Source organism: Haematobia irritans, chromosome 3 (genome assembly GCF_050003625.1).
Source record: "Haematobia irritans isolate KBUSLIRL chromosome 3, ASM5000362v1, whole genome shotgun sequence".
Taxonomy (NCBI): domain Eukaryota; kingdom Metazoa; phylum Arthropoda; class Insecta; order Diptera; family Muscidae; genus Haematobia; species Haematobia irritans.
Window position 1 is genome coordinate 95,231,653 of NC_134399.1, and position 12,061 is coordinate 95,243,713.

The following is a 12,061-nucleotide window of genomic DNA, read 5'->3' on the forward strand; positions in this document are numbered from 1 at the left end:
TTGTTCAATTAATTTTTAATTGACAAACTTTAAATTCAATTAAAATTTTAATTGGAAAAATTTCGATGATATTTTTTCTGTGTTTATCTTCAAAAGTAAGGAATTTGATACTTGATATAGGACAATTTTCATAATTTTTTATAAATTTTTAAAAATATATAAAAGTATATATTAAACAAACTATTAATTCTCCATAATAAAACAATTTTTTTAATTTTGTTATTTTTCATAAAGTATGTATTATTTAATAAAAAAATTAGCTTTTTAAATCATTTTTTTTTAATTTTAAAAAATAAAACTACAAATCCCCAAATGTATAATTGCCTCCAAAGTAACTTTTAAAATCTTCCCTAGAATACCAGATACTTTTCCAAGTATATTCATGTATATGGAGTTTTCAAGCTACAGTATTCTCTAGCTACAATAAAAGAATCAATGATGTATAAGGAAATTGCAAATTATTGAAATTGTTCTCGAAGGCTTATCAAACTAGAAAAAAAACAAATATAAAAATATATGTGTTGGATTTTTGTTTTGGGTTTAATAAAAATTACAAAATAATTAGAAATAAATTTAACAAAAAACTGCAAATAATATAATGAAAAAAGAAATATTTTACAATAATATAAAAGAAATATGATTTCGTGTTTAGTATAAGAGTTAATGCTTACAAATAGATATTATAATTAATAATTAAAAAAAAGCTTAGCTTTTATATATTTCTATACATACTGTTATTATAATATAAGGTTTTGTGTGTTTCTTTTTGATTTCATTTAAATTAAATTTAAATTAGCAATTTACAAGAAAAAAATCCCTAACATTTTAGATTCAAAATCTTAATTTTCAATGAATATCGAAAAACCAAAAGAAATAAATTTAATGAAATTTTACACAAATTTTTCGCAACATATTAAAAGCTTAATTTACAAAATTTTTAGAAACAAAGAAAAATAAATATAAATAAAACGAATGAATAAACTAATCAAAAAATCGATTATAACATGTATTAAGAGAAAAAAAAAAACTGTTAAAGATAAGTAACTACGTATCTATAATGAAAATTAAATTAATTTTACTAAATTTTATACATCAGTTTTTTAAGATAATTAAAATTATGAATATGAAAATAGTTAAATGTTACATTTTATATACATGAAGAAGAAAAAAGAAAATAATAATTTTAAAATAAAAATATATATATTCGTTGGGTTTAGTAAAACCCTCTCCAACCACGGTCATTAAAGTCTCAAGGCTATGAGAAATTACCCATATCCTGTTTTTTCTTTCTAACTAAGAGTCCTGCTCATAAATTTTCTTTTTTGTGTTGGAAAATAAAATCTCAAATTGGTTTTTGTGATGTTAGAAATTTTCAAAAAGATTTGTTTTTTGAATACTGCACAAGAAAAAGCCAATGGCTAAAAGCCTACACCTTACTCATATCCATAACACCTTCTCCCGTCCCGTCCCACCCCTCTCTCGAACTCTCGCACTCTCTAGTTCCTTTAAAACTCTTTTAAACTACCACCCCGTCTTAGCTTAGCCAAACGACGAAAACTACCGCCACCACCCATAGTAGGTGTTCCAGGTACCATACCCAAATTGGGGGAACCCGTTAATGATGAACAGGTATTACGATCTCGTATAACAAACGACCCACGAAATCTGACACGACTACGACGTTCCGGTGTAGTTTGCAAGGACAATGGTGGTTGTAGATATATAGAAGATGCTGTTGCATTTGGTCCAGGTATTGAATATGAAGGTGGTGTGGCCTTGCCATGCCACACATACTCCCAAGATTATAACTTTTTCTCCCAGATAACAATGTGGGCATCATTTGAGTTGGCAATCAATGGTGATGACGCTCCCGAACTTAGGGAACCTGATGATGAAGATGACTTGTGCCCTGGCGAATTACTGTTGCTATACCAAACATGACGCCAATAACCCCGACCGCCCGTCAAGGTGATAATGGTCCGAGGTCCATCGGCTTGTTGTTGTTGCTGTTGTTTGGCTGTTTGCTTTTGTTTACGCTTGAGTGTTGCTGTGGCCGCTGGTGGCGGTGTTGTGCTGGTGGTTACTGTTGATGTCGCTGTAGCTCCTGCAGCCGCTGTTGCCTTATTCTGCTGCATTAGCTTGAAACCATCATCAGACTTTGGTGTACTATGGCTATAATGCAAATCGGTCATTAGACCATTCTCTGAGATATTGCCCAAGTCACTGCCATTGCCCGAAGTCTTGTGACTGGCACTGGAACTGTTGCGTGATACGGAGCGACCACCAAAGAAGCGTATACCCATACTCTCTTCACTTCCCGATGAGGTATAGAGGCTCGATGATTTCGAATCAACTGACCAATTGGATAAATCCAAGGATCTTGGCCTTGAGGCCTTCATACGCAAACGCCTATCCAATGTGGTAACACGTCCTGGTATGGCCGCCAATTCGGGATCAGAACGTCGCATACCCTCATACATCATATCCATGAGATTACCCTGATTACCTTCCTCGGCATCATAGTCTTCCTTGACGAAGATCAATTTTCCATATAAGCCATAGACATCACAATAACCATGTTCTGTGTGAGATAATGTGCTGGTATTGGAATTCAAACCAGATTGGAAATATCCGGCAGAGCCCAATCCCCGGGGTAAAGTTTTTGACATTCTTGCCGACTCGGATGATAGATCACGGAAGCGTTTGCGATGAAAAGCTGGTGAATTGGCCAAAGAGGCTCGTATTTTAGCCGAGAAACTTTGATCCAACGAATTCTGTTTATCCAATTTGGAGCAACGTGGTGATGATGTGGTAGAATCGGCTCCCTCCACACTTAATTCCCTCAACATTAGGGGCGAAGGGGAAGCTGATCCGGAACCAGTTTCATCTTTGGCCAAATCTCTTCTCAAAATCACTGATGTCTCATCTAAATCAGCTTCGGTGAGTTTCTTGGGATCAGCATCAATGGCGGGAAGTTGTAGGTCATCACCCATGCTGGGACCCACCACTGTAGGTTCCGGGGAAGCATTCAAAGCCAAAGGAGCTGAAGACGCAGTTGCGGCTGCAGGTTTATAACTGGGATAGACTTTCGGAATCAAAGGCAAGAGGAAGGTAATGGGTCCAAAATGGGCATGACAAGACATGCTAATGCCTCCACTTATGATGGGGACACCCTCGAGACGTGGCAAGGGTATAGTCACAGCAATACCAACATTGGTGCCCACCCACAGCAAACCCTTGCAAGCCATCAGGGCCGTTACATAGATGGCACTATTGTTGACCGCCTGCTCCTTTTTGCCATCACTACGCAACACACTCGACGCTATGTTGATATCCTGTAGATGTTTGAATGTTTCCGTATGATACAGACACAACATAGTGGAATTTTTCAATGAAATCCATAAACCAATACCCGAATGGGCCATAAGATTGACTTGTTGGTTTGAGCCATGATGGACCTCAAAGCTTCTTTGGATTTCCCCATTGAGAGCGTTCAAAACATAAACACGATTGGCACAGGCTGCATAGATATTCATGTTTATGGGTAAAATACTGGGCACTGGTAGGCCGGAGTCACCCGTTAGCACCACCTGAGGATCTTTGAGCATCCAAATGCCATCATAGGCCCGACGATAGATCAATACCGTGGCATTCGAGAGAGCCACATAAACTGTGTCGAAGTGATACAGTATTCGCATCACCACTCCGGGGACATTGCAGCAATTCAATTGTTCCTCCTGTTCAGGATTTTTAGCAGAATATATGAGCAATTTCTTAGTATCTGTTCCCATCCATATGAGATCTCCCAAGAGACAGTTGACATCTTCGCGCGTCTTGCAATTTTCAAGACCCTTAACAAACTCCATGGCGGTCACCTGGGTCTCGGCCAACTCGAAGGTTCCAACATCGCGTAAATTGCCAGCCTGCTGGTGATGCTGTGAGTACACAGTGATGTGTGATGTATTGGTGTTGGTGGTACAGACCCACAGATAGTTCTGTTGCTTGTGACGGCGTCGAGCATTGCCACTGAGTTTGGAATCATTAGCGATGCTGTAATAACATCCACAGCGAACCTATGGAGCCAAGAGAGAATAAAAATAAGGCGTTAGCAATTCAAGTTCTATGGAAAAAAATGGATATTGGCCTGCTTACCTCCGTTTGATGCTGTGATTTATGCACTGGCATCGCTTTGACAAACAGTGGCATCTTATTCGATTGCCTCTGTACCAATTGCATCTGCTGCTGTTCATAGGCTGGTGTACTTGTGGCACATGGCTCTGCCGATGTTGTCTCCCAGGCAGGTGAATTATTTATATCCAAGGCCAGTTGAGCCAAACGCAATTCGGTTATCCATTCTTTTTTCACATTGGGATTAAGGGTCTGGAATGTGAAAGTCTCCTCTTTGCCATTCTTGGAGCGGGCAACCAATTGTAAACAACATGAATCGACCCAGGCCATTTCTTCGTTCTTCCTTTGTATTGAACTCTGTATGGAATTCATCAAATTTCGTGTTAGATTGGTATTGATCTCTTTGTAGGTACCCTTAAGGGTGCCAACCAAATCGTTGATACGTGACACCACTTCATAGTCGTACATGAGGGTAGACATCTCGTTGCATAGGTTGTCAGCACCATTGGTAAGTAAAGTTGCGGGTGAATTGTCAAATGCCGGATTTTGATAGCCCGCCATTGCGGATGATGATGATGTATTTGCGGGTAGGGTATTCGTTTGGTAATTGTTGCATGAACTGCTATTCGATTTAAGACTTCCGCCACGATTGAGACCTAGAATTGAAGGGAAAATGACAACATAAAATGGTTTGTTGAAAAGAAAATCTTTGGAAATAAGAAGTATCTAAGGATATTCCAAGAAAATTGTGTTTGCTTAAGTTGTCAGGAGATAGCATGGGGTGGGTATCCTCCATGTTCTGGTAATTCTAATCACGATTGCCACTATTGGTTAGGTTAGGTGGCAGTCCGATGTATCAGGCTCACTTAGACTATTCAGTCCATTGTGACACCACATTGGTGAACATCTCTCTTATCACTGAGTGCTGCCCGATTCCATGTTAAGCTCAATGACAAGGGACCTCCTTTTTATAGCCGAGTCCGAACGACGTTCCACATTGCAGTAAAACCACTTAGGGAAGCTTTGAAACCCTCAGAAATGTCACCAGTATTACTGAGGTGGGATAATCCACCGCTGAAAAGCTTTTTTGGTGTTCGGTCGAAGCAGGAATCGAACCCACGACCTTGTGTATGCAAGGCGGACATGCTAACCATTGCACCACGGTTGCCACTATTGGTAGAATTCTACCAAAAATGGTAGAGTTTTTACTGTTTGGAATTCTTGATGTTTTGGTAGATTTTCCAAAATATTCCTCTCCAATTAAGAAGTACTTCAATTTGCTATAGAAATACAATTTTGACAAAATTTTCTATAGAAATAAAATATTTGACAAAATGTTCTATAGAAATAAAAATTATGACAAAATTTTTTATAGAAATAAAATTTTGCAAAAATTTTCTATAGAAATAAAATTTTGCAAAAAATTTCTATAGAAATAAAATTTTGAAAAAATTTTCAATAGAAATAAAACTTTGCAAAAATTGTCTATAGCAATGAAATTTAAATAAAAAAAATTGTCTGTAGAAAAAAAATTGGAAAAATTTTCTATAGAAATAAAATTTTGCAAAAATTTTCTGTAGAAATAAAATTTTGCAAAAATTTTCTATATAAATAAAATTTTGCAAAAAATTTGTATAGAAATAACATTTTTACAAAATTTTCTATAGAAATAAAATTTTGCAAAAATTTTCTATAGAAATACAATTTTGCTAAAATTTTTTACAGAAATACATTTTTAACAAAATTTTCTATAATTTCAAATCGCAAAATTCAATAGAAAAAAAAAACTTTGCAAAAAAACTCTATAGAAATAAAATTTTGCAAAAATGTTCTATCGAAAAAAATTCAAAAATTTTCTATAGAAATAAAATTTGCAAAAATGTTCTATAGAAATGAAATTTTGCAAAATTTTTGTATAGAAATAAATTTTTGACAAAATTTTCTGTGGAAATAAAATTTTAAAAAAATTTTCTATAGAAATAAAATTTTGCAAAAATTGTCTATAAAAAAAGTTTGCAAAAAAATTCTATAGAAATAAAAATTTTCTATAGAAATACAATTTTGTTAAATTTTTTTTAGAAATTTGTATAGAAATACATTTTTAACCAAATTTTCTATAATTTCAAATCGCAAAATTTTGATTTCGCACAGCAAAAAAAACCTTTTAATTTCTTGTCTTTTAGAGATTCATTTCATAACAAGTCTCCTTGAGGTGATATATACAAATCCTGTGTTTTACTCAGTTATGGCCATAAATTTAAATTTTTTAATTCCACCGGATATGAAACACAGTAAGGACCAATAAATTTATGGAAATTTCTAAAAACTATATTTGAAAATTTTACAGATTTATTTCCCGATTAACCCTTTCACTACCGATGTCCACCTAAGAGGACATTCGAAAACGACACCAAACTCTATTTCCTCATTTAGTTTCGATTTATTTATCAATGTTATTTTAAAGTAGAGGCTTTAATCTAAATAAGCTATAAATATTTTCCATATTGGTGAGCACTAAAATGCTTTTTTATAAACTTCTTTAACAATAAACGAAAAAAAAACGAAATTTTGAGTCCATTTTTCTACTGTGTGTCTTTAGTAAATGGACATTCGTACAAAAACTATAGCTGATACTTTTTCGGGTTTTTTTTTGTATTTTTTTCCCACACTTCGATAGATATAATAGGTCAAATAGAGTTTATTTTCTTAAAATTATTTGATCACAATTCAAGAATCAAGTTTTCAGAACAAAGTCATATAGCTCTCGAAGCAATTGAGCTAGGTCCTCTAGAACTAAAATTTTTATTCTACATGCTGTTAATACAAGTAAAAACAGAAGAAAAATTAAAGTTTGTAACATTAGATCTATTTCGGTAGGGAAAGGTTTAACATGAGATTTCCCATTAAATGTGGGCTAATATTATTCGAAGTCTTTACATAGTGGTAGAAAACGAAAAAGTATAGAAACAGTTTAATTCTGCAAGTTTTTATCCTGATTTTATTCAAATGTTACCCAAAAAATCTGAAAAGCTATGAGATCTGAAAAATGAAAACGAAGTCCATACATAGAGGTAGAAAACGAAAAAGTATAGAAACAGTTTAATCCTTCAAGTTTTTATCCCGGTTTTATTCAAATGTTACCCAAAAAATCTGAAAAGCCATAACATCTGAAAAATGAAAACGAAGTCCTTACATAGAGGTAGAAAACGAAAAACTATAGAAACAGTTTAATCCTTCAAGTTTTTATACCGATTTTATTCAAATGTTACCCAAAAAATCTGAAAAGCTATAACATCGGAAAAATGAAAACGAAATACGGCGGATGTTGAAAAGATTACTTCCCCCTATGCAAAAAGCCTATATAAAATTCATTGCTTCTAATCCGATTTAGCACCATTTTTGGATCAAAAATAAAAATAAATAAATAAATAAATAAAAATAAAAAAATCCCTTGGTTTTTAGCTACGTTATTCTATTCTAGATATTTTATTCACATCACAAAAACTTTACATCTAAAATTTTGCACTAATGTTATCTTCCGTAGTAAGATCGTGAGCAATGGCTATGTTCGCAGCAATGTTGTTTATGAAGATTTCCAAAAATGTTTGTGTACGTTTTTTTGGATAAATAATGAAATTTACAAATAATTGCAATCAATATTAATTATACCACCTAGGGTACTCAATGGGTACCATGTATAGTATGGGAAATATTAAGAAATTGTTACTCATACAACCCATGGTGCTGTACAATCTATTTAAAAAAATGAATTCAGTGGAAATACACTGTAATCTTATATAACTTAACCCAGACAAATTTGGAGCTAAGATGAAAATATTTTGGGAGCGCATGTGAAAATGTGTTATTCCACCATACACTGAGATGTCTTAGTACCCATCGAAATGGCATTCACGTCTACCATTCATATATAGAATGTATTATTAAATTCTACGTTAGGGTTAGGTTAGGTTGAAAAGAGAATTCCGATTGTCCTGTTGGCGGACATAAATCTAAGCCAGTATTCGGCTTGTAGTGCGCCCAGGGATGTAAAAGTTTATACAATTGTACTAAATTTGATACATCCAATTTGCCTTCAAAATGCTCTAGAAGTCCTAACGGAAATCTATAACAATAACAATTTTGTCCAATTATCTTATTCAGAGCTTTTAGTTAATGACGAATTTACAGTCAAATTGTATAAAAATTATCCATTTAAAATCTATCGCATATTTTTTGTGTATGTATCGTTGAACTTTCCTTTTCATCAAAGCCTATTTCTTTTAACATTTCGATGTGATTGCGTTACTTAATGGTTAACCTAAAATCCTCCATGTTCAAATCGAATTTAACTATAAAAATTTCCGCATTAACAATAATTTTACAGTTTCGTTGTTATTTTGCTGGTTTTTTCTCCATCGATGGTTATCTATTTAGGAAGTAGGCAGTATTTCGTTTTTTTTACGAAAAGTTTTCTTCTACTCTTCTTGTCAAAGCCGCCATAAACAGATGGAAGACTCTAAGGATGAACGAAAAGACAAATGAATGGATGGATGGACGGACAGAGACAAGCGTTTGTGTTTTTTTTTTTCATTTTTTTGTGGAAAATATTTCTAAACAATAAATTTTCTGACATACAATCGCTTACTCTTATTTTTTGTACGATAGTAATATTTTTTAAGTATTATGTTATAAGAGAAAAATCTACAATACCTGCATTAGTTTTTCCCATTTTCCCAACAACAATAATTTGAACAATAAATGAATTGAATTGGTTTAACGTTTGTATTTCTTGAGCCAAACGAACCAAAATCAAACAATCCAAATAAACCATAAAAATTCACTTTATTATCTCTTTAGCAATTTATTACATCCGAAGCGGAAACCATACCCTTTTTCCAAAAAAAAAAAAAAAAAACGAAAAACAGACCAAAGCTCACATCACCATCTAAAGTTACCATTTATTTATTTATAATCGATTTACTGTGCTTAGATGGACAGCCTCCTTTATGGAGTGATGGAAGTCTAACCAAAAAAAGTGAAGGAGTCTCATGTAATAGAAGGGTAAAAAGAGTTGGAGTTGCAAGGATTTTATGATGATTGTCAAATGACATAAATCAACTAATTAACCTGCACTCAAAGAAATAAGTTTACTTGAATTCAAAGATTTTGACCTTATTGATTCTGAGCCAAAATAAAGATATTTTTGAGGTAGCTATCTAGCCTAAAATTTTAATACGGATCTCATTTATCGATTTTTCGTTCTCTTTTTACGATATCTCAACTAGGGTATTAGCCTATTTTTTATTTTATCTTTAATTCAAAGATTCAAAATATCTCAGTTAATTTAAAGATGATTTTTTAAATAAAAAAACAACAAGTGAGTAAAGTCTAAAGTCGGGCGGGACCGACTATATTAAACCCTTCACCATTATGTAGACCAAAATTTGTGTTACCATCTCAACTGCTTCAAATTTGTTGGGAGTTATCATCAAGGTTTATATTCCCATATACAAATATTTATATCTGAAACGATTTGGAGACAATTTTTTGTACTTCTAAAAATCCCTAGAATTAAAAATTAAATCGGCTAACACCCTGTGATGAGACACAATGTTAGTAAAAACAAGTAAGGAAAGTCTAAAGTCGGGCGGGGCCGACTATATTATACCCTGCAACACTTTGTAGATCTAAATTTTCGATACCATATCACATCCGTCAAATGTGTTGAGGGCTATATATAAAGGTTTGTCCCAAATACATACATTTAAATATCACTCGATTTGGACAGAATATGATAGACTTTTACAATATCTATAGACTCAAAATTTAAGTTGGCTAATGCACTAGGGTGGAACACAATTTTAGTAAAAAAATATGAGAAACATTTAAATCTGAAGCAATTTAAAGGAAACTTCGCAAAAGTTTATTTATGATTTATAGCTCGATATATATGTGTTAGAAGTTTAGGAAAATTAGAGTCATTTTTACAACTTTTCGATTAACCAGTGGCGATTTAACAAGGAAAATGTTGGTATTTTGACCATTTTTGTCGAAATCAGAAAAACATATATATGGGAGCTATATCTAAATCTGAATCGATTTCAACCAAATTTGGCACGCATAGCTACAATGCTAAATCTACTCCCTGTGCAAAATTTCAACAAAATTGGGCCAAAAATCTGGCTTCTGGGGCCATATAAGTCCATATCGTGCGAAAGATATATATGGGAGCTATATCTAAATCTCAACCGATTTCAATCAAATTTTGCACACTTGACTATACGACTAAGTGTTATGTTTGTACAAAATTTCAAGCAAATCGGTATAAAACTCTGGCTGCTGGGTCCATATTAGTGCATATCGGGCGAAAGATATATATGGGAGCTATATCTAAATCTGAACCGATTTCAACCAAATTTGGCACACTTAACGATACTATTAAACATACTCCTTATGGAAAATTTGAAGCAACTCAGGGCAAAACTCTGGCTTTTGAAGCCATATAAGTGCAAATCGGACGAAAGTTATAAAGCTATATCAAAATCTGAACCGATGTGAACCAAATTTGACACGCTTAACGACACTATTAAACGTACTCCTTATGGAAAATTTGAAGCAAAATTTTCAAATTTACTAAAGGAATCAAATAAGCAAAGTCAATTAAATTATTAATTGGATGAATTAATTTTTTAATTGGCATCGGAGAAGGAAGAATGATCACCTCAAACATGTTTCAAGAACAACAGATTATTTTTGAATGGGGAACATGGAACATTTTTGCCAAAAATATACAGCAAAACCTCTCAGAAGTGGACAACAACGGTTGCTAAAATTTTTTGTCATATTTGGGAGGTGTCCATTTATTTTTATGTTATATCTTAGGGTAAAACGCCTATTGCTTGAAATGTTAATACATAGGGATCTTCGCTTAGTACAGGAATTTATGCCAATTTTTCATTACTAGAATCTCTGTAAAAACTACTGCTCTAAAAAGGGTATCTCACTACACAAACTATGCACATTACAATAGTAAAGACTGGGCTAAGGCAAAACCCTCCACTTAATGGATTTCTTTAATTTTAGTTCACAATTTTGTTGATATTTGATTTTGGTAATTTGATTCTAACCCGGTCCCGGTCACCTCTCCACCATATGATGGTTTGAAATCAAAGAAAGCAAATAAAAAAATAACATTTTAGCCTCAAAAACCATATACCAATAAAACAAAAACTTCAACAAAGTTTGCTCTGAAATTAGATTCCAATGGACTTCACAGGTAATGCCTATTATGATGATTTTTCATGATCATGATTTTTTTCTTACTTTATTGACATTATTTGTCTCTATCAACTTTAGAGCCGTAAAAGTAAACCATAGTCAATTTTAAGGCTATAGAAGTTTTCCAGTTCAACAATTTTTTTATTTGCTCTTTGGATGGGATGATTTTATTTAAAGCTCAAAAGAAGATTTTGTGATTTTTTTTGTTTGCTTTTTATATTGGTTTCCAAAAAAGCGCAACTTTTGGGAATTGATGGTTGTGGTGGACTTTTACGGAAATGGCTGAGAAAGACATTTATTACTGTTTAAGAAAAAAAAAACTTTTGGAAATTTATAAAAGTGAAGATTTAAAGACCAACGAGAATAAAGTTTTATACATATTTCACTGTACATGTACACTAGAACTAACACACTTTAGATTTTATTCAATAAAATTATATAAATTTTATATTTATATTAACAACAATTTTGAGAAATACTGGGAAATAAATAAAGAAATTCGAAGTGCAACGAGAACAGCAAAAAATGCAATCCTGCAACAGAAATGCCAAGAGATCGAAATTCTACAAAATAATCATGACGATTTTAATCTGCACAAAAAGTTGAAAGAGGCAGCAGGAGTGTACATCATCCGGAATATTAATAGATGAAAATA

General features: G+C 33.1%; 1 protein-coding gene across 1 annotated transcript in view; it reads right to left on the reverse strand.

The window, feature by feature from the left end:
* Positions 1–517: 517 nt before the first annotated feature.
* The window catches only part of LOC142231079 (uncharacterized), a 35,685-nt gene continuing 24,141 nt past the window's right edge, over positions 518–12,061 (reverse strand). Inside the window, exons 5-6 of the mRNA XM_075301699.1 lie at positions 4,153–4,784; positions 518–4,073 (exon numbers count right to left, since the gene is read on the reverse strand). Of these exons, the coding sequence (XP_075157814.1) occupies positions 1,803–4,073; positions 4,153–4,784 (2,903 nt within the window). The 3' untranslated portion in view covers positions 518–1,802. The remainder of the gene's footprint in view (positions 4,074–4,152; positions 4,785–12,061) is intronic.